The 21,366-nt window shown below is 47.4% G+C and overlaps 5 protein-coding genes across 5 annotated transcripts; all 5 read left to right on the top strand.

Annotated features, from left to right (window-relative positions):
* The first annotated feature begins 549 nt into the window (after positions 1–549).
* On the top strand, positions 550–2,417 carry LOC112872423 (scarecrow-like protein 34). The gene is made up of 2 exons (XM_025935492.1): positions 550–1,447; positions 1,645–2,417. Exons 1-2 carry the CDS (start codon positions 550–552, stop codon positions 2,415–2,417), a joined length of 1,671 nt encoding a protein of 556 aa, XP_025791277.1.
* A 4,860-nt stretch (positions 2,418–7,277) lies between these two features.
* LOC112872425 (scarecrow-like protein 14) lies at positions 7,278–8,834 on the top strand. Its single transcript, XM_025935493.1, has 2 exons — positions 7,278–7,997; positions 8,391–8,834. Exons 1-2 carry the CDS (start codon positions 7,278–7,280, stop codon positions 8,832–8,834), a joined length of 1,164 nt encoding a protein of 387 aa, XP_025791278.1.
* Positions 8,835–10,342: 1,508 nt separating this feature from the next.
* Positions 10,343–13,860, top strand: LOC112902811 (scarecrow-like protein 34). The gene has a single exon (XM_025971990.1). The coding sequence runs from the start codon at positions 11,821–11,823 to the stop codon at positions 13,684–13,686; it is 1,866 nt and encodes a 621-aa protein (XP_025827775.1). The 5' UTR covers positions 10,343–11,820; the 3' UTR covers positions 13,687–13,860.
* A 583-nt stretch (positions 13,861–14,443) lies between these two features.
* On the top strand, positions 14,444–16,285 carry LOC112872426 (scarecrow-like protein 33). Its single transcript, XM_025935494.1, has one exon. The coding sequence runs from the start codon at positions 14,444–14,446 to the stop codon at positions 16,283–16,285; it is 1,842 nt and encodes a 613-aa protein (XP_025791279.1).
* A 2,580-nt stretch (positions 16,286–18,865) lies between these two features.
* On the top strand, positions 18,866–21,237 carry LOC112902875 (scarecrow-like protein 9). Its single transcript, XM_025972060.1, has one exon. The coding sequence runs from the start codon at positions 19,018–19,020 to the stop codon at positions 20,872–20,874; it is 1,857 nt and encodes a 618-aa protein (XP_025827845.1). The 5' UTR covers positions 18,866–19,017; the 3' UTR covers positions 20,875–21,237.
* The last annotated feature ends 129 nt before the right edge of the window (positions 21,238–21,366 follow it).

Genomic DNA, 21,366 nt, shown 5'->3' on the forward strand with positions numbered 1-21,366 from the left:
GACAGGCAGCAAGGAGAGCTTGTCTTGTACTTGCATGGATTGGACAGGATCCAAGCGAATACTATGTTGACTTGGCATAGCTGTTAATGAGCTGAAACCTATAACCATGTAAGATGCTTCTTGCCTTGAATCTTTTCCTCTTTCTCTATGTTTCTGATCATTAATACTTTATATTAATCTTCTGTAAAACTTATTTAAATATATTTTGTACCACAAAATACTGTCCTCTTGCTTTGCCTTATTAATAGGTAAAAGAAAATAGTCTTTGTTTGTGCAGTAGGTAGCTATTGTCTGCAATATCAAAGCAACATGGGAATCATAGCTAGCCATCGTCTCCATTATCCAACAAGAAACATAGGGATCACCAAACACTTGCAACCCTATCAAGGATTTTTCTTTTGATGATGTTATGATAAAAGCTACCACACCACAAGCATACTTGATCTAAAATCGAAGGTAGAAGAAAGGGATATAATGAAATTCTTGATTTGATCTTCTTACCTAAATTATTTGATTAATGGATCAACAACCAAACCACCTATTTTCACCATGGCCACTACTCCAGAGGAATTCTTTGCTGAGGGTCTCATGGACCCATCACCTCCATCCCCAGTCGTCTTCCTAGACTTTCTCCTGATACCCGAAGGTTGTCAGGGCCCATTCTCACCTGATGACACGGTGCTTTCCTATGTATCGGACATGCTCATGGAGGAAGACTCTGGCGACAAGCTGTTGTACCAATACTCTGATCACTCTGCACTAGTCCAGGTGCAGCAGCCTTTTGCCCAAATCCTCTCTCCCCCTTCCTCCAGAGTGGACCATGACAACAGAAACAGGGGTGACATGGACGAAATCAAGGATTTGTTTCAGAATAACAATGGTCACCAAAGCACACTGGACCCAGCCTTCTCCAGGGGCGTGGATGCAGTGGGTGCATTCTTGAGGGGCATGGAAGAGGCCAAGATGTTCTTGCCCAATGACAATGGTTTTAGAAGGGACGAGCTGGTGAATTGTATGTCTAGGGAAAGTAGCAGCCACTGTGGGGTCAAGAAGAGACACAATAGGGACAAGCATCAAGATGAGGTAAGCAGGGCCAGCAAAGCTGTAAAGATGATGGAGCAGGAGGAGATTGGTGCGCATAAGATGTTCAACGAGATGATGTTTCGCGGCTACGAGATATGCATCACGAGCATGGAGAATTTGCTCATTTCCATGGCCATGGAGTCAGAGAAGAACAACAGAAAGAGCACTAGCAATAAGACAAGGGATGTGGTGAACTTGCGCACATTGTTGGTCCTTTGTGCACAGGCGGTGGCTGCAAACAATCACATGAGTGCACGTGAGCTACTGAAGCAGATCAAGAAACATGCATCAGCATCAGGGGATGCCACACAACGGCTAGCTCAATGTTTCGCCAAGGGTCTGGAGGCACGTCTAGTGGGAACCGGTAGCCATCTTTGGCAGTTGCTCATTACGGAGCGCCCATCAGTCATGGAGTTCCTCCAGGCCTACACGTTGTACCTGGCAGCTGGGAGCTTCATCAAGGTGGCAGTAACTTAATTATGATTTTCATGCATGCCATGATGGGAAAAAGCAAGCTGCACATTGTGGATTACGGTCCACATTTTGGGTTCCATTTGGCAGGCTTGCTCCGCTTGTTAGCAAGTAGGGAAGGTGGCCCGCCAGAGGTGAAGGTCACCGCCATAGGTTGCCCTAATCTACGGTCCTGCCCAACTGAACGAACTGAGGATACAGGGATGTGGCTCAGTAAGTGTGCCCGTGAATTTGGCTTGCCATTCAAGTTCCATGCCATCATGATGAAGTCGGACAAAGTATGCATCGAGGACTTGAAGACAGATGATGATGAGGTGCTTGTCGTGAATGACCTTTTTAATTTCAGTACCTTGATGGATGAGAGTGTATTCTTTGATCACCCAAGCCCTAGGGATATCGTCCTCAATAACATTAGGAATATGCGGCCAAATGTCTTCATCCAGAGCATTGTGAATTACTCATGTGGTTCTTCCTTCTTGTCTTGGATCCGCGGGGCTCTATTCTATTACACGTCACTGTTTGACATGTTGGATGCAACAATCCCACGGGAGAACCAACTGCGTGTGCTGCTGGAGCAGGGCTTGCTGGGGCACGCGGCACTGAATGCCATTGCCTGCGAGGGTGTGGACCTGATGGACCGCCCTGAGAAATATAAACAGTGGCAAGTGAGAAACCAACGTGCTGGATTGAGGCAGCTGCCACTGAAACCACACATTGTCAAGGAACTGAAGGAGAAAGTCAAGCAGAACCACCATAATGAATTTTTGATCAGCGAGGACGGTCAATGGCTGCTGCAGGGGTGGACTGGGCACACCCTCTTTGCCCACTCAACATGGGTAGCAGAAGACGCCCCTTCTAAATGAACCTTTGGTTTCTTGCTGCTGAATGGTAACATGGTCTTTAGCAGCACCTGACAAGCACTTGTCCATGAGTACCATTTGTTCAACAGTGCACTTATTAAGGACTGATTCGGCGGCTTCAAGAACATTTTATATTGCTATTCATATATCTGCATGTCATAGGTATATAGTCCAGGAATCATAGTACGAAAATCCCAATCCCACTTACCAGTATTGTGATCAAGTAGCTGAGAAAGATACATTGTTCAGTGAGGCAGTATCTCTTGTGCTGTAAATGTGCAATAAATTACATCCTATAGAGTTCAGCTTTTGCGAACTCTAAAGAAGAAAAATGATCAGAAGTAGGTTCTTGCACGCTGCATGAGTTGTTGCACCTGTAACAAATTGAAAAGTGACTTCTTTTTTCAAAAGTCAAGACATAGATGTTAGAAATTCATTGATATATTTAGGCCCATAGCTAATCAAAATTGCTTATCCTTGCTTCTAGTTTGTTTATATTCTAACAAGTACACATGTGCATACTTTCTCATTGCTTTTGGTAGGATTTATTTATCAGTTACTCTATGTATTTTCATCATCAGATGTAGTTTCCTCTTTGCATTGTACCTCTATGTGTTTTTTATATGTATCTAATTGAAACCTTAACTTCAGTTATGTGTTTGAGATGAAAATCTATATGATCATTGCTTTGTGCGTACATGTACACCTAGAGTTTATTTTAGGATGTAAGAAATGCACAACAACGCAGCAATACACAACACACACGATACCATACCTATATTAGGGTTTAAGATTAATTCCTTTTTCAAATCATAACAGCACATGTCATTCAATTTTGTGGACCTGTGACCTCAATTGCATCAAGTCCAATTTGGAAAACAAAGTTTATTGCATTGCATCCGAATTTGAATGTTACAACTGAGTTGTAACATGAATTCATCCAATATAGGTAGCACATGCCACTAAAACACATTTCACCAAATTCCATCCAATTCTATTGAATTGTCATGATTATATTAGTAGTAGAAGCCTATATTACATTGCCAATGTCACATTGTAGCAAAATGGCACCAATCCTGAAAGATACAAGATACATTGCCAGTGTGCATTCACTTGGCTTCTCTTGCATCCGCACATCGCCAGTTGTCCCCTCCTTACTTCCTCTCCAGCTTCAGCTTGAACACGAGCGCCAAAATTGAGGACCAGGGGAGCCCCCTACGCATGCCAATCATGGCCTAGAGGGCAGCATGCACCAGTCACGGCCTCACAGGCAGCTCAGGCTAGGAGAGACGCGGTCGCCAAGGGGGCACGGGAGTGGGCGAAGGGCTGTCGCTGGCACACCAGGGTAGGGTTGTAGCCGCCAGGCACAAGCGGAGTCTTTGCTGGAAGCTTCGAGCATCTGTTGAACACCGAAGAGCCTGAAGTCAGTAGGGGAAGCCCCCACCTATTTTTTAGATTTTTATTATTCCAGAACCATTTAATTCGCTCCCACGGGAGTCGAACCCAAGTCTGCTTGATGCTACTCAAGTGCTCTAACCACTAGGCTATTGCTGCTCTCAAACTCTTAGTGAACCCTAAGATTGAAGCACTATAGGCGTAGATTTGTTTTGCATTACAAGGTGATAATTTAGAAACATGTATAGAAGTATTTTGGAGTAATTTTTTATGATAATATACGTGGATAGTTTAGATGCAAATTTAGGGAGTTACTTCAAGTTATTTTTAATAATGTTGGAGCTTGATACTTTATATGCAAATTTAGAGGGTTATTTCATACTATTTTTCATAATGGCAGAAATAAGTACTTTAGATGCAAACTTTCTCATATCATATTTTGATAAACTTTAGTTAACAATTACCTATACATAGTTTTCTCCGTTGCATCTCATATCTATGTGTTTATGACATATATTTACTAGAAAACTTAGCCTAACCTATTTGTTTGATATGAAAACCAAGATTATCATCAATTTGTGCATACCTGTACACGTGGTCCGCATGGTGGCACACATCATGGTTGAATACTATAAGTCAGTTTTTTTTGTATACTAACAATGATAGAAGTGGGTACTTTAGAAGCATATATAGAAATACTTTGGGATCATTTTTTATTCGCTGATGTTGGTAATATAGATGTAAATTTAGCTGTTTACTTTAGGTTGTTCTTAATAATAACGGTAGTGGGTAATTTGGATACAAATATAGATTGTTACTTTATTATTTTGTATAATGGCATAGGTGGGCTAATTTGGGTTATTTTCAATAATGGACATGATGAGTAATTTTAGATGCAAACTTAGGGGCTTACTTGAGGCAGAGGTGGGTGCTTTAGATATAGATATAGGGTTATTACTTTTATAATGGAAGAGGTGGGTAATTTTTTAAAAATAAAGTATAACTATTCCTATAATTAATAATGATTATTAGAGTCTATCCAACTTGTGGGCCGGTGTTTCTTATTTTTATACTTTCATGATGGCAGCTACAGATAGTTTTTTTATAAAATAAAATAGATCTTATGCCTATTACTATTATCGACTTAATAGTTGGGTGTTTCTGATTTTTATAGGAGTTTCTAGAATTTATCTTTCTTTTTAGTGCGTGCCGAGGGTCAATGTGGAGGCTCTAAAGGAACTCTAACTAGTAATAGTAAGATTGTGTGTGCGCGCACGCGTGTGCGTGCGTGTGTGTGTGTTTTGTTATTAGCTCTAGGCTTCACTGTTTTGTGGGATGTGTTGTGTTTGTTGGGTTTCTCTCATTTTTATGTTTGTTGTTGTTTTGAAGTACTGAAAGAAAAGGTAATTAAATTTTGCAAAGTCAACTAGTGTTACAGTAGCAGTTCTTAATCGTCTTGTATGGCACTGGCTCTTATAATTGGTATTCACATATTTGTTTCTTCAAGCTGTGCATGTTTAATGTGCTTCCATTTTCTCACTCCCTTGTTCAGAATGAATGTTTTCTGAAGCAAGATATAGAATCTCCTTAATCCATCCTAAAGTAGTTAAAAAGGTACTATTGGGCCAACATCTATGGATTCACCAATTGATGATTGCTTTTCATTCATGAATTTCCTGAATTTGCTATTCCTTTTCTATGTGGTCATGTTACAAAATCTGTAGTTTTTCTTTGCTATCCTTATTGTGTGTTCACCTGCAGGTTTGAGTTTTAAGTAATTTGGCCCCTTTGGGCATGATAGAATGACAGAAGTGGACGTGTTCACTACCATATATGGGTATATTTCCTACCAGCGAAAAACATTGGCAATTTCTAGAAAAGAAAAACATTTCGACAACAACATTTTCAAGGTTTTTCTGTATCCCTTTATGAATGGAACAGACAAAATCCTAAGATCAGTCGTATAAAATTGCCCGATCCGTTATCTTGCTGCTTTTGACAGGACAAGGGCCAAAGGATGGCTCCAACACCAAGGTAAATGTGATGGTACCTCTTTATCTCTATTTTTGTCAATATCCTTTCTTTGTCCTTGTGTGCGAGCAACCTCTTGACATGACAAGCTTTGGTGGTGATTCCAACACCCCGTAGTTTGGATCGGTGGAGGGCAAATCAGAAATAATAATATCTTCACTTGGGACAGCACATATTCAGGCAGCATAGATATATTGCAGCTAGCTAATGAGCTAAAAGTTTTGGTAAGACACATACTGCTTGCCCTGAAACTCTCCTTTTCTCTGTATTTCTGATCATCAATACCTTATACTAGTCTGTAAGCTTATTTAAGAAAAAAGTCTCAATTACTCCACTTAAGTATGGCCAAAGTCCAGATAAATCCATAAACTATTTTTTGGTTCAACTTACTCCCACAACTATGTCAATTTGTCCAATTGACCCCTTAAGAAGATTTGTCTTTTTACCCTATATACACAAATGGAGTTTGAAGTTAAAATTTTGCAAGGTGATACTGGACCGTAACTTATGTCAGAAAAATACATTATGAATTTTTCATATTTACTTTTTATACAATCATATATCCCAAGGATTAATTTATATTTAAATACGCTTAGCATCTCAATTATATTAGTATCTTTCCTTTTATTCCTTCTTGATAAAATGCCAGCCCAAGAAAAAGATATTAGTATCTTTGTTTGTTATGTGCAGTAGCCAGCTATTGTCTCCATTATCCAAGGAACACGGATTATAGCTAGCCATCGTCTCCATTATCCAAGCAACATTTGGACCATTAAACACTTGCAGCTAACTAGGTCTGTTCTTCTACAGCTTGAGCACCACCACCGCCTCGGACGAATTCTTTGTAAGGGTCGCACAAACCTGTCAACACCCTCACCATCAATCTTGGACACGTGATAGTCAGGGTTCACTCTTCCCTGATGACATGGTCCTCTCCTACATCTCGCGTGTTCTCATGGAGGATGGTGCTGAAGACAAAATCTTGTGCGGAAACTCTGATCACTCTGCACTTCTCCAGGTGCAGGAGCCCTTTGCCCAAATCCTCTTCTCCCCTTCCATCAGTGAAAACAGTGACAACACCACCAACAAGTGCAACATGGAGAGGGCCATGAATTTATTGCAGGGTCGCAACGGCAATCAGTGCACTCTCAGCTCAGCCTTCTCCAAGGGTGAGGATGCAGGGGGCGCATTCTTGAAGAGCATTGAAGAGGCAAGCAGGTTTTTGCCAAGAGACAATGGCATTAGAAAGGACCAGCTGGTGAAACAAGAATGCAGCAATCATAGGGCCAGCAAAGCTATGATGATGATGGAAGAGCTTGAAGACATGTTCGATAAAATGATGCTGCGCGGGTACGAAACATGCGTCAAGGACATGGAGAAGCTGCGCAGCGCCAAGGCCGATGAGGCAATGAGAGCGATAAGAAGGGTGGTAGCAAGATGAGGACTGATGTGGTGGACCTATGCGCATTGTTGATACCTTGTGCGCAGGCGGTGGCTGCGGGCAGTGTCATGACAGCGCAGGAGCTACTGAAGCAGATAAAGCAGAATGCGTCATCAACAGGGGATGACACACAACGGCTAGCTCAATGTTTCTCCAAGGGGCTGGAGGCACGTCTAGCAGGAACAGGGAGCCAGCTTTGGCAATTGCTGACGGCAGAGGGGCCCTTGGTCATAAAGTACCTAAAGGCCTACAAGCTTTACATGGCAGCCTGCTGTTTCAACAGGGTGGCCCTCTTTTTTAACATTATGACCATTGAGCATGCCATGGCTGGGAAGAGCAAGCTTCACATTGTAGACTACGGTCCCCATCATGGATTCCAGTGGGTAGGCTTGCTCCGCTGGATGGCGAATAGAAAAGGTGGCCCACCAGAGGTGAAGATAACTGCTATAAGCCGCCTCCAGCCCAGGTCCTGTCCATCTGAGGGTATTGAGGATACAGGGCACCGGCTTGGCAAGTGTGCACGTGAGTTTGGTGTGCCATTCAAGTACCATTCCATCACCGCAAGGTGGGAAACAATTTGCACCGACTTCTTCAAAACTGATGCTGATGAGGTGCTTGTCGTGACTGACCTCTTTGATTTCGGTATCTTGATGGATGAGAGTATCTACTTAGATAGGCTGAGCCCCCGGGATACTGTCCTCAATAACATCAGGAATGTTACAAAAACAACAGGCGAATAATGAAGACGATCAACCAATAACGCAGAACACAACACGCAAATTTTATGTGGAAAATCCTTCAAGACGAAGGGAAAAATCACGGGCACCAGCCAGTCACGACTTCACTAGTTCTGGAGTGTTTTACAGGAACGTCGCACTGATGGCGGCGGCTTACAAGATAATAATATATCCATAAACCCTAATCACGGTATTTATATCATATACTGTACTGCGGGGGGCTCCGCCTCCTGCACCTCCCAGGCGTCCCCATACGGGCCCAACAGGCCGGTTGGTCGCTCCGCTCCGGCCCAAGCCTCCGGTGACGGGCCTCCGCTACACTCCCAACCTAGCCACCTCGAACGGGATTTGGATCACAATTCAATAAGGAAGATGCGACCTGATGTCTTCATCCAGGGTGTTGTCAATAGCTCATATGGCACCTCCTTCTTAGCACGTTTTCGGGAGGCTCTGTTCTATTATAGTGCGCTTTTTGACATGCTCGATGCAACCATCCCGAGGAAGTGTAAACTGCGGTCGGTGCTGGAACAGAGCATGTTGGGGCACTCTGTGCTGAATGTCATTGCCTGTGAGGGTGTGGACCTGGTGAACCATCCTGAGAAGTATGGACAGTGGCAGGTGAGGAACCAGCGGGCAGGCCTGAGGCAGCTGCCACTGAAACCAAACATAGTTAAGGTACTGAAAGAGAAGGTGATGAAGGACCATCATAAAGGCTTCTTTGTCGGCGAGGATGGCCGGTGGTTGCTGCAAGGGTGGAAGGGGCGCATCCTCTATGCCCACTCTACATGGGTTGCAGAAGACGCCATTTCTGAATGAATACTGAGTGGTATCTTTCTTAGCTCCCTGTGAAGGAACAATACTTGTCCAGTTGTAATGTTTGTCTGACCGTTTACTCATTCAGAGCCACTGCAGCAGGGGCGCTGAAAAGCATTTAATGCTGATAGATCATATATATTCTGGTATGGTGGTACTCAGGACTTATGTATTAGTGATTCCCTCTTTGTAAATCCCCGAAGGCCAAATGACTTGTGCTGTAAATTACATGTTAGAGTGTTCAGTTTTTTGCCTTGACCTTGAAGAAGAAAAGTTATCAGCTCTGCGTTCTAGATAGCACCCGGATGCTACCTGTGCTCTTCAGTAGCTGGCTGAGTAGTTGTTGTACTCGTGAAGGACTCAGAGTTGGCTTCTTTGCACAAGTCAATTAAATGTACTGTATGCTTGAGTTGAGTTCAATAAGGTCAAGAAGTTTTCCTGAGGACATCAGGTCTTTCAGCATCAGATTCTTGCTCAGCTATTCAGAATTGGTGTGCCGTGCATGTTTTATGCGCTCACATATATTTTTTGTCACTTGGTTAGAATGAAACATTTTTCAAGGCAACGTACAGAAGATCCTCATATAAACCTCTTGCGTTAAAACTCTGCTGTTGCTGTACCGCACGGTCTCCATTCTAAGAAAGAATTGCTAGCCCAAGAGAAAGTACAATGGGCGTAGATAATTTTTATTTATTGACGATTGTCCTGAATTTGTGTTCTCTATGTTTTGATCTGATGTTGTTATAAGTCCAAGTTCTCGCAAATTGGCTCCTACGTTGAACTTGTTTGTACCACCATATTATATGAGGAATGTTGAGTACTCTATCCTGCCTGTGATGAGTGAATTGTCAACCGTGCGGTGTGATCGTGCGCTTGATCTTTGGATTGCAGGTACACGGGCGTCGAGTGTCGACGTAGAGTTGCCGTGGAGGAGCTCGGGCTGGGCGGCAGCTGTGGCGTCCACTCCTGGATTGAGGACGCAAGCGGCGACGGAAGGCGGGTTTCTTGGTTTGCGCCACAAAACCAAGGAGGCGGACGGCGGTTGAAAACGCCAAGTCGTGGATGCACGGGCGTCGGTCTCGGGACTGACGGAGGCGACGGGCGTCGACGGCGTCTAGGGCCTCGCTGCGGGCGAGGAGGTGACGGGCGTCGGGCGGCGTCTAGGGTCGTCAGAAGGCCGAGGCGGGAACGGCGTCTAGGGCCACGGCGTGGAGGCGGGAATCTTCCCGCGCGTGGAGTTTTAGCGGTTTTCTCAAAACCGGCCACCTACCCGGGTTTCGCGGACCCTCCAAAACCGCGGACCGGATCTTCGTCCACACGACGGCATCGCGGAGAAGACTTCGTCTCGAAGAAAGAACCTCGGCCGTCGGATGAGATCATGTGTCTTTTTCCGGTTTTGCCCCTACGGGCTTTCTAGTGTTTATTTGAGTCTAGGGGTAATGTAGTCTTTTTGGGTGAGAGTTGTTGGGGTTAAAAAAAAAATCCCCCTCACCCCCTTCCTCTTGGGCTGCCAGTTTTTCTTTCCTGACGCAAGAACAGAGGAGCTCTGCTCCTCCCATAACCCCCTCCCTGTTCTTTCTCTTCCTCCCTCTTCTCCCCTAGGGTTAGGATTTTGTGATGGAAATTTGAGACCTTGGACCACAGATTCATGGGAAAGGAGGCCCTTCCCTCCTAGTGCCCTCTGGGTTTTTGGATCGATTCAATTCATGTTGTTTTTCTCGCTGTAGTTTGGATTCCCGTTCTTGTTTTGCATCTGGGCAGGCATCAGGGGGAGCGCTTGGTGCACTGGGGAGCTTGCAGCAGTGGCTGCTTTGCAGTGTGCCAGGAGAACAGGCAGCCTGCAGCGCTAGTTCTTTGGCCTTGGTGCGTAGAGGCAGCAGGCAGCAGGAGGTGAGCAGCGGTGGGGGGTGCTCCTGCAGCAGCAGCTCAAGACAGCGCCCAGCATCGTCCAGGCCGGCTTCGATCTGCGCGCGGCCCAGGACGGCGACTCCTAGGGTGAGCAGCTTGCACGGCAGCAGTAGCAAGTTGATTGTTTTAGTTAATATGCAAATTCCTGTAACTTCGGGCGACAGTGGAAGTAGCGGTTCAGGATGCATGTTTGACGCACAGCAGCTGTTTGATGAATTGTCTAACTAGCTTTTCTTTCTTCGCTGATTTTGCTAGACTTGTTTTAGGTCGCAGATGAGTAGTTAACTCTTGTTCTAGGGTTGTTTTCTAGCTGTAGTTTGTTTGTCCCCTCACTAGATTTATTTGCTCGCTCTAAGTTATTTAATTTCCTCTTAGTTATATCCTGAAAAACCAAAACACAAACTAGTTGTTTAGTGCTCTTGCTAATTAGTTTTAATTCTATTTCTACTGGCGTTTGTTTTATCAGTGCACTAACTCTGTCTTGTTAAGTTCCTGACGAGTTGAGCTTCCGATGTTTTCTCTCTGATCAGCTTCCGTTCAGTTGCGCGTGTGTGCTTGTTTGAGAGATTTTTCACCGTTTTGCTTCTGCGAGTGTGTTTTGGCTCCGTTTGGGTGCTTTAGGTATCGGATCATCTGCGTGGTTGAACTTGTGAGATTTTGTTTGGACTTTTCTCGATCGAGCTTCCGATTGTAAGTCAAGAGTATTCCTAGTGCTGATAGTCGTTCTGAGCTATGCGGTACTGATACTCTTCGTCTGAGGTGCGTTGGGTGTAAACGGGACTTTTCTCTTCAGTTTTTCAAATCGAATTTTAGACTACCATTCACCCCCCGGTCGCCTATCTGGTCCTTCGTTATTATACTTCAGTACTCCAGCGACGAGCATTGGCAATTCCCAGAACAATTATTATGTAGTCGATGTTCCCTGTAAGAATGGAGCAGACGCCAGACAGTACCCTTGGTTCTGTCGTGTGTTTTTTTTTTCTCCTGCAGGGCCACTGAAGCAGAGTTATGCCTTCAACACAAGCTGAAAACAGAATAGCATATCCATCTTTCTCAAGACGGCAAGACCCTTTATTTGTCCATGTGTGCACTACCACCAGTATTGCCATCTTTCTCGTCCACCATGGACGTCGTCGAGCCGCCGCCGCAGTCCCCATCCATCTTCCTCGACCTTCCCCCAACACCCTACGACGGCAGCGGCGGCGTTCCCGCCTCAGAGCAGCAGCAGGAAGAGGATGTGGCCCTCGAGCACATCTCGCGTATGCTCATGGGGGAGGAGGAGGACAGGGACGGCAGGTTCTCGTGCCATGAGGACCACCCCGCCCTCCTCCACATCCAGCAGTCCTTGGCCCAGATCATCTCCTCCTCGTCTTCCTCCGACAATGCCACCACCAACTCGGACATCTGGTACGCTGCCATTGAGGCCGCGGGAGGAGCAGATCACAGCTGTATCAGCAGCACGGACCTGCTGACCATGGCGTTCCTCAGGGGCAGGGAGGAAGCCAGCAAGTTGCTGCCCAGAGACGACAGGCTCGTGATCAGCCCAGAGCCTGACACTCTGTGCGCCACCAATGGACTTCGAGTGAGACTACCGGAGACGGAGGACGCGGAGACCGGCAGAGCAAGCAAAAAGCTGATGGCGATGGCCGCGCCGGCAGAGGAAATGATCGCCAGGATGATGGCCAGCGACTGCGAGCTACCCAGGGAAGAGATGGAGGACCTGCGCGCCGCCATGGCGGATGAGGCGGCCACCAGGGATGCGCGGCGGCGGAGGAGGAAGCAGCAGCAGGTGGACATGCGCACGCTGCTGGTCCACTGCGCGCAGGCAGTGGACGACCGCCGTGGCGCGCGCGAGCTGCTCCGGCAGGTGAAGCAGCACGCGTCGCCCACGGGGGACGCCACGCAGCGGCTGGCGCACTGCTTCGCCGAGGCGCTGGAGGCGCGTCTCGCCGGCGCGGGGACGGGGAGGTCGTCGCTCATGGCGACGAACCGCGCCGAGTTCCTCAAGGCCTACCGCCTCTTCATGGCCACCTGCTGCTTCGAGAAGGTGGCCTTCATGTTCGCCAACCTGACCATCTGCCGCGCCGCGGCAGGGAGGAGCCGGCTGCACGTCGTGGACTACGGCCTCCACTTGGGGTTCCAGTGGCCGGACCTGCTACGGTGGCTGGCGGCCAGGGACGGCGGCCCGCCGGAGGTGACGATCACCTTTATAGACCACCCCCAGCCGGGGTTCCGGCCAGCCAGACGAATCGAGGAGACCGGGCGAAGCCTGAGCAACTACGCCCGCGACATCGGCGTGCCGTTCAAGTTCCGTGCGATTGCGGCGGCGAGGTGGGACACCATCGGCGTCGAGGAGCTGGGCCTGGGCCTGGGCGTCGACGACCCCGGTGCGGTGCTCGTCGTGAACAGCCTCTTCAAGCTCGAGACGCTGGTCGACGACAGCGTGGTGGTGGACAGCCCGAACCCCAGAGATCGGGTCCTCGGCGGCATCCGCGGGATGCGGCCGGCCGTGTTCACCCACGGCGTCGTCAACGGCTTCTACGGCAACTCTTTCCTGACGCGGTTCCGGGAGGCGCTCTTCTACTACTCGGCCGTGTTCGACTTGCTGGACGCGACGATGCCGAGGGGCAGCGAGCAGCGGCGGGTGCTGGAGCGGGACGTCCTGGGGCCGTGCGCGCTCAACGTCATCGCCTGCGAGGGCCGCGACCGGACCGACCGTTTCGACTCCTACAAGCAATGGCAGCTCAGGAGCCGACGGGCCGGCCTCAGGCAGCTGCCCTTGGACAGGGAGATCGTCGGCGAGGTTAGGGATGAGGTCAGAAAGCACCACTACCACAGGGACTTTGTGATCGACGAGGATCACGGCTGGCTGCTGCAGGGGTGGAAGGGACGCATCCTCTACGCTCACTCAAACTGGGTTGCAGATGACGACCACCACACCCTCTGATGTCGCCCCTGACTACTAGTACAGTTCCGGTCTGTTTTCCCCTTTTCAAGAGAGAACTTTTTTCGAAAGACTTTCAAGAGAAAACTGAATCGAGTAAATTTTTTTTGCACATTTATTTGATTCTCACATTTCCAAAAATCCACATAATTAACACCCATTCAAGCAACATACTTAATGAGCTAAACGTCATTACGTATGTTGTGGTATTGCTTTAGAAATGCACAAATGAGTAGAGCAAATCGCTGATTGTTCTATGCTTTAGATTTTCTTCACAAACTTCTAATCCTCATAATCTGACATTAAAATACTCTTAAAATTGCTAGGCAGTGCAAGAGCGCATGTTGATGGGTTAGTTGAGGTACCAGCTGACTCGGTGTACTTTTTTCCATTCTATGCTTTTGAGATCATTGGCACCTTATGTTAGCCTGTAAAGCTTATTAAAATATGTCTGTAAGGCAGGAATATCTTCTTCTTTTGTCATCTTCAATAAGTAAAAGAAATGGGGTTTGTTTCAATGGTCGTGTTTTCATATATAATATTATATGGGTGATCTGTGCAGTAGCTAGCTTTGGCTACCATTACCCAAACATCATTGGGAATATAGCTAGCCATCGTCTCATTATGCAAGCAGCATTGGAGTTGAAGGAAGAGATCGTCTGCTTGAATCATCTGGCATTTTCACAAACATTTTTTAAGGAGACACTCACATTGCATTGACAAGGTCTGTTCTCTTCAATAATGTATATTAACCAAGGGCATGGACACCGGATTGTCTGTAGAATTGATCGACATGGCCATCACCCCGGAGGAATTCTTCGTGGAGGGTCTCATAGAGCAGTCACCACCGTCTCCTTCCATCTTCCTTCACGTTTCAATGAAGCCTGATGGCAGGAGCGAGGGCGACCACGATGCCCCTAGAGACATGATTCTCCCTTACATCTCACGCGTGCTGATGGAGGATGACATTGATGATAAGATCTCCGATCACCCTAGGCTACTCCAGGTGCAGCAGCCCTTTGCTCAAATTCTCTCCTCCCCTTCCTTTGGCGCTAACACTGACAACACAGCTAATAGTAGTGGTGAAAATGCACTCGACTCAGCCTTATCCAAGGGTGCAGGTGTGGTGAGGGCATTCTTGAAGGGCATGGAAGAAGCAAACATGCTATTGCCCAAAGACAATGGGGTCAATGAAAGCAGCAGTAAGAGTGGAGTCAAGAAGAGGTATAATAGCGATGAACATCTAGAGGAGGAGGAGGAGGTAAGAAGGACTAGGAAATCTGTTGTGATGATCAAGGAGCCTGAGGATATTTGTGCCCATGAGATGTTAGACGATATGATGTTGCGTAGCGATGAGACATACATCAGAGGCATGGAGAAGCTGCGCATTGCCATGGCCAAAGAAGTAGAGAAAAGTAGCAGGAAGGGCGTTCGAAAGGCGGTGAGGAATTTGCTGGACATACACGAATTATTGACCCTTTGTGCGCAAGCAGTGGCGACAAACGATCGCAGGAGAGCACATGAGCTGCTTAAGCAGATTAAGCAACATGCTTCAGAAACAGGGGATGCCACGCAACGGCTAGCTCAATGTTTTGCCAAGGGGCTAGAGGCAAGGTTAGTGGGCACGGGAAGCCAGCTTTCACAGTTTCTAATGGAAGATCATCTCTCAATAGTGGAGTTCCTCAAGGCCTACAACCTCTACATGGCAGCCTGTTGCTTCAACAATGTGTTGCTAATTTTTTCCAGAATGACCATCATGCAGGCCATGGTGGGTAAGAGAAGACTGCACATCGTGGACTATGGTATGCGTCATTGGTTCCATTGGGCAGGCTTGCTCCACTTGCTGGCGACTAGGGAAGGCGGCCCGCCGGAGGTGAAGATCACTGCCATAGGCCACCCACATCTCCGGCCTTGTCCAGCTGAGCAGGTTGAGGAGATAGGGTGTCGGCTCACCAAGTGCGCCCACAAGTTTGGCGTGCCATTCAATTTCCATGCCATGAGGAAAAACTGGGATGCAGTTTGCATCGAGGACTTGAACACAGACACGGAAGAGGTGCTCATAGTGAATGACCACTTTAACTTCAGCTCCTTAATGGACGAGAGCATATTCTTTGATGACCCAAATCCCAAGGACACCGTCCTCCACAACATCAGGAAGATGAGGCCCCATGTCTTCATCCAGAGCATTTTGAACTGTTCATATGGTTCCTCCTACCTATCACGGTTTCGTGAGGTGTTGTTCTATTACACGGCAATCTTTGACATGTTTGATGCAACCATGCCACGGGAGAGTAAATCACGAGTGGTGCTAGAGCAGGGCTTGTTTGGACGGTATGCACTGAATATCATTGCTTGTGAGGGTGTGGACCTGGTGGAACGTCCTGAAAGGTATAGACAGTGGCAGGCGAGAAACCAACGGGCTGGGCTGAGGAAGTTGCCACTGGAACCAAACATTGTTAAGGTACTCAAGGACAAGGTCAGGAGTTGCCACCACAAGGACTTTTTTATTTGTGAAGATGACCAATGGCTGCTGCAAGGGTGGATGGGGCGCATCCTCTTCGCCCAGTCGACATGGGTAGCTGAAGGCGCCTCTTTGGGATAGAGACTTTGTTCTCTGGTACTGAATGATAATCACCACGCACGACGTCTCCAAAGAGCTAGAAACACTGTGCACGACCATCAGACCAGCAGCTGTGAGAGTCGTTATTTGAATATAATAACAACACTATGCATGCATATATGGCACAGGGCACTATATATATAAATGTTTGTGTAATTTATTTAGCTACATCATATAATAATCACTTATTCAACGCAGAGAAGAGAGTGTTTCGACCTAATATCTCCCACTCCTTTATTCTATCAATCATCACACCCATACCTTCTATAATAATAATAATTATGATTTCTACAATTCTCACGGGCCACTTTTTGGTTAAAATAATTTAACAATGTGTACCACAGGAGGAAGATGCATCGTTCACTTGTTTAGTATCTCCACATTGTTACACGTCCTATTAGTGGAAAGTTTCTCATGTACATATATGTACGTGTTAGAATAATATATACTACCTCTGTCCGTATCCCTAGGGGCAAGGATACGACGACATCATTATCCGTATGCGGGAGCGAGAGGCGAAATAATCAAATCTTACAAGAAAGACTACGGAGGCAAATAATATGCGCAATTGCAGCAAGCCTTGTGTGACGGAGAAGCAAGACAAACTATAAACAAGTCCTGGCTAACTTGATGCCCATACGTGCTATGCTGAGAAGCAAACAAAAATACAAGTCCCTGGCGAGCCACACATACATGCCAGTCATTCACTCATGAAGAGGAGTTGTTGCTCTGATTAGTATTTGTTTTCGGCTAAGGCCTGAATTACTCCAAGAAAGCAAAAGAATAATCTTGCCAGCTGAAAGATGCGAAAATACCAGCATACTCGCATGAAAGTATTAGCTCCGATAGAAAACAAAGTATTATGTTAGATGTGCGGCAGTAGGTACATTGATCCTACGGCAAACTTGCCTAATATCAGCTTTGGCATTGACATGAGCTGTACCGAGAGACAAGCAAATAAAAAAATAGAAGTCCCGGCGAGCTGCATGTACATGCAGGTCGTTCCTTCTACCAGAAGAGCAAGAGCAATTGCTCTGTTTGTATTTTTTAGCTAGTGCCCAAATTACCCTAAGATAAGTTCAGCTGAAATAAAAGAAAAGAATTTCGAGACGACGAAAGGGCGTCAAATCAGTTTATCTTGCAAGCGTCGTCCAAACATAATCCTAACACCGCAAATTGTGGTAGGTTTCAAATATGTCCACTACCGACGAGGCTAGACAAAATTTTGGCTAAGTGCCGACGAGGCAAGGCCACGACCCCATCAACATGTCCCAAATAATGGGATCGGATACTATTTTGCCGGGTACCGACAAGGCAAAGGCAACACACATATCCATGTTAATAAAGTTGGACCATATGACTGGACACCGATGAGGCGAAAGTCACCCTTAATTAATGTTTCCGTTTACTACCGACGTGGCGATGACACTGTCGTGATCGGGTTTCGGCGAAACAAAACCACCCATACTTATCTCTACATCATATATTGTATATGGATGATGAGCAGATGATTTGATAACGACCATGAAAGCGCAGCATAATCAGAGGTGTTCTGTAGACTCATTCTACGGATGTAATTAACCGGACACGCCTAATAGACCTCGGGAACTAGCGAACTACGCAATCTCTACAAGGTAGACCTCTCCTTAAGCATCGACGCAGAAGACAGAAGAAGACGAGCTGTCGCGAGTCATGTATTCATAAATTTTGTAAAAGATCCAAATTAATGAACTACGTGTTCTCGCAAATGTGTGCATGTGTTCCTTGTGTGCAAATTTATTATTCCTTTATCTTCATTTTGTTTTCACGAATAGAAGCTACCCTTTTTTTACTCTTTTTTTACTCCTAGATCCTTAGTTCATTTCAGAGAATCACTTCACAGAATTAATAGAGTCAATTCTCCTTGAAAAATTATTTGGCAGAGCCAAAAAGCTGCTATAAGAGCTAACTCAAATAGGAGCGTAGTGGAATATCTAGATAGAATAATCTAACCTAAATTTTGTGCAAATTAGTGGAAATTATAGGTTAAAATTTTGAGATTACCTAATTCGCCTCTTTTCTCTATTAGGCTACAAGCACCGACTTCTTTTAATCTCGATGCAAGGCAGCTTAAGTACGGGAGCTTGGGTCCACAATTTGACGCAGAAAGCTTCTTCGACGAGGATGGCAGCTCTGAATGGATTGGGATAGTCTGGCGACATCCATAGGCAGACGTAGGTGTCTTGTCTTGGTGGCTTGCAGCGGGCTACGACTACAAGCCCTGCTTGGCAGCGGCTAGTACGGTGTAGAAAACACCGTCGGAAGACAGCACAAGCGGCTAACCTTGCAAAGGCAGCGATTTGTGTGGTGTGGGACAAAGCTGTTGAGTTGTTGCTCGCAATGTTGTTAGTATTGTTGTTTTGGAACGTTGTGGCAATTGTTGTACTATTTTCTCACTCGTTGTATTACTTTCTTTTAATAAATGGCCTTTTCCCCACCTGATTCGATTAAAAAATATATAATTTTGGACAGATAAGCCAAACTATTCAGTGAAAAACTTGGAAAAGAATTATTCCTCTGGTTTCTTTGTTTTATCATCCATGTGCTCTATTGGATGTAGACTAATGTTGGGTTCATCGAGCACCTGGCTGTGAGCCAAAACACCTGCCTCTAATAATACGTCTCTGATCCTCACCGTCTAGCGCTGGCGCTGCAGTACACTACACTAGCTAGCCATGACGATCACCACGGAGCTGGACGGGCAGGAGCAGCAGCTGGGCGTCATGGCGTCCACCACACCACCCTCCTCCTCTGTTTTCATTGACCTGCCTCTGGCACCCCGCATCGACGGCGGCAAGGTCCCGGCACCTGATGAGGACGACAATGACCTTGTGCTCCCCTACATCTCGCGCATGCTCATGGAGGAGGACATGGACGACAAGTTCCCGGACAAGTACGACGCTGCGCTCCTCAAGGCCCAGCAGCCCTTCGCCGAGATCCTCTCCAATGCCGTCCAGACGTGCCCCTGCAAGATCTCCCAGCCGCTGCACGCGGCCACGGTGGAGGCCAACAGCAGCTTGCTGGCAGCCGAGGGCAACTGCGTGGACGTGGTGAGCATGGCATTCTTCAAAGGCATGGTGGAGGCCAACAAGTTCCTGCCCATCCCCAAAGACAGTGACTGCAGCAGGAAGAAGAGGCTTGACAGGGATGACGATGAGGTGGAGGCAGATGAGGTCGCCGGCAGGAGCAGCAAGCAGCTGGCAGCAGCACCGCAGCCCGAGTCGGAGGAGGAAGCGGCGGCGCGCGAGATGCTGGACCGGTTGATGCTACACGGCTACGATCCAAGCCTCCTCGCTGACATGCTGCCAGATCATCCACCATACCATGTCATGCCGCCGCCGCCGCCACGGCGGGGGAGGCACGCTGTGGCAGTGGACTTGCACACCTTGCTCATTCGCTGTGCCGAAGCCGTGGCCACCAACGATCGCCGTGGAGCAGCTGACCTGCTAGAGCGGATCAAGCGTCACTCGCCGCCGACGGGGGACGGCACGCACCGGCTGGCGCACTGCTTCGCCGAGGGGCTGGAGGCACGGCTGGCTGGCACGGGGAGCAAGATCTATCGCTCGCTCATGGCCAAGCGTGCCTCCGTGGTCGTCGCCGTCAAGGCCTACCAGCTCTACATGGCCTCCTGCTGCTTTCTCCCGGTGAAACACCTCTTCTCCAACAAGACCATCTACAAGGCCGTCGCTGGGAGGAAGAAGCTGCACATTGTCCACTATGGTCTAGGCCGCGGCCTCCAATGGCCGGACTTACTGCGGTGGCTTGCACGCAGGGAGGGCGGGCCGCCGGAGGTGAGGCTCACCGGCATTGACAACCCACAGCCTGGGTTCCGTCCGTCTCAGCACATTGAGGAGACAGGGCGCCGGCTCAGTAACTGTGCGCGTGCGTTTGGGGTGCCGTTCAAGTTCCATGGCATTGCAAAGAAATCGGAGGCTGTCCATGTTGAGGACCTGGACATTGATCCTCACGAGGTGCTCCTCGTCAACTCCATTCTCCATTTCCAGACCTTGATGGACGAGAGTGTCGTCGTCGAGAGGCCAAACCCCAGGGACATGGTGCTCAGCACCATCAGGAAGATGAGGCCATCCGTCTTCATCCACACCGTCAACAATGGATCACACAGCAGTGCTTTCTTTATGACACGGTTCCGTGAGGCTCTCCAGAGCTACGCGGCGCTGTTCGACATGATGGACAGTATCGCCCCAAGGGACAATGATAGGAGGCTGCTGCTGGAGCGGGACATGTTTGCAGGGTGCGTCACCAACATCATCGCATGCGAGGGCATGGACAGGGTGGAGAGGCCTCAGAGCTACAAGCAATGGCAGGCACGCAGCCAGCGAGCAGGGCTTAGGCAGCTGCCATTGGACCCTGAGATTGTTCAGATGCTCAAGGACAAGGTGAAGAAGGAATATCACAGGTCGTTCCTGATCAGTGAGGATCAACGGTGGCTTCTTCAGGGATGGAAAGGACGAGTGCTCTACGCCCTCTCCACGTGGACAGCAGATGATGACAGCGACTTGGCACAGACTTAGCTTGATCGGTGTTCGTTTATGGTCCTATATATGTGTAATACATCCATCAAGGCGCTTGATGGGTGCTCTATAGCTACTTGCACAGTTGCACAAATAAATTGATCCTCAGTTTTAATTTCCGAAGATGCACAGTTCTTCTGCGTGTTCAAGAAAAGTTTTCATTTTTGAAGATAAGAAGCTTGTAGTGTACAGAGTATTCTAACCTCCATATGTATTTAGGAATTTTGAGTTTTGGTGACTGTTTGAAAGAGGAAGCCGTGGGTTTGATGTGGATACCTAGGTACCTATTAGAGACAAGGAAGGGCAGTGCAAGCAACAGAATGTGTAACAGGGTCATCAAGCGACAAAATTTGTGAAAGGGGACACAAGAGCACAGATAGTGCACCATGCTTCAACACTAAAATCCCAACAAACATGCACCATATACGAGGCCATGTTTGCCTGGACCCAAGACGAAATGGACAGGCTTGGTCCAGTTGCCACTGAAAACCA

Source organism: Panicum hallii, chromosome 8 (assembly GCF_002211085.1).
Source record: "Panicum hallii strain FIL2 chromosome 8, PHallii_v3.1, whole genome shotgun sequence".
Classification (NCBI taxonomy): Eukaryota; Viridiplantae; Streptophyta; class Magnoliopsida; order Poales; family Poaceae; genus Panicum; species Panicum hallii.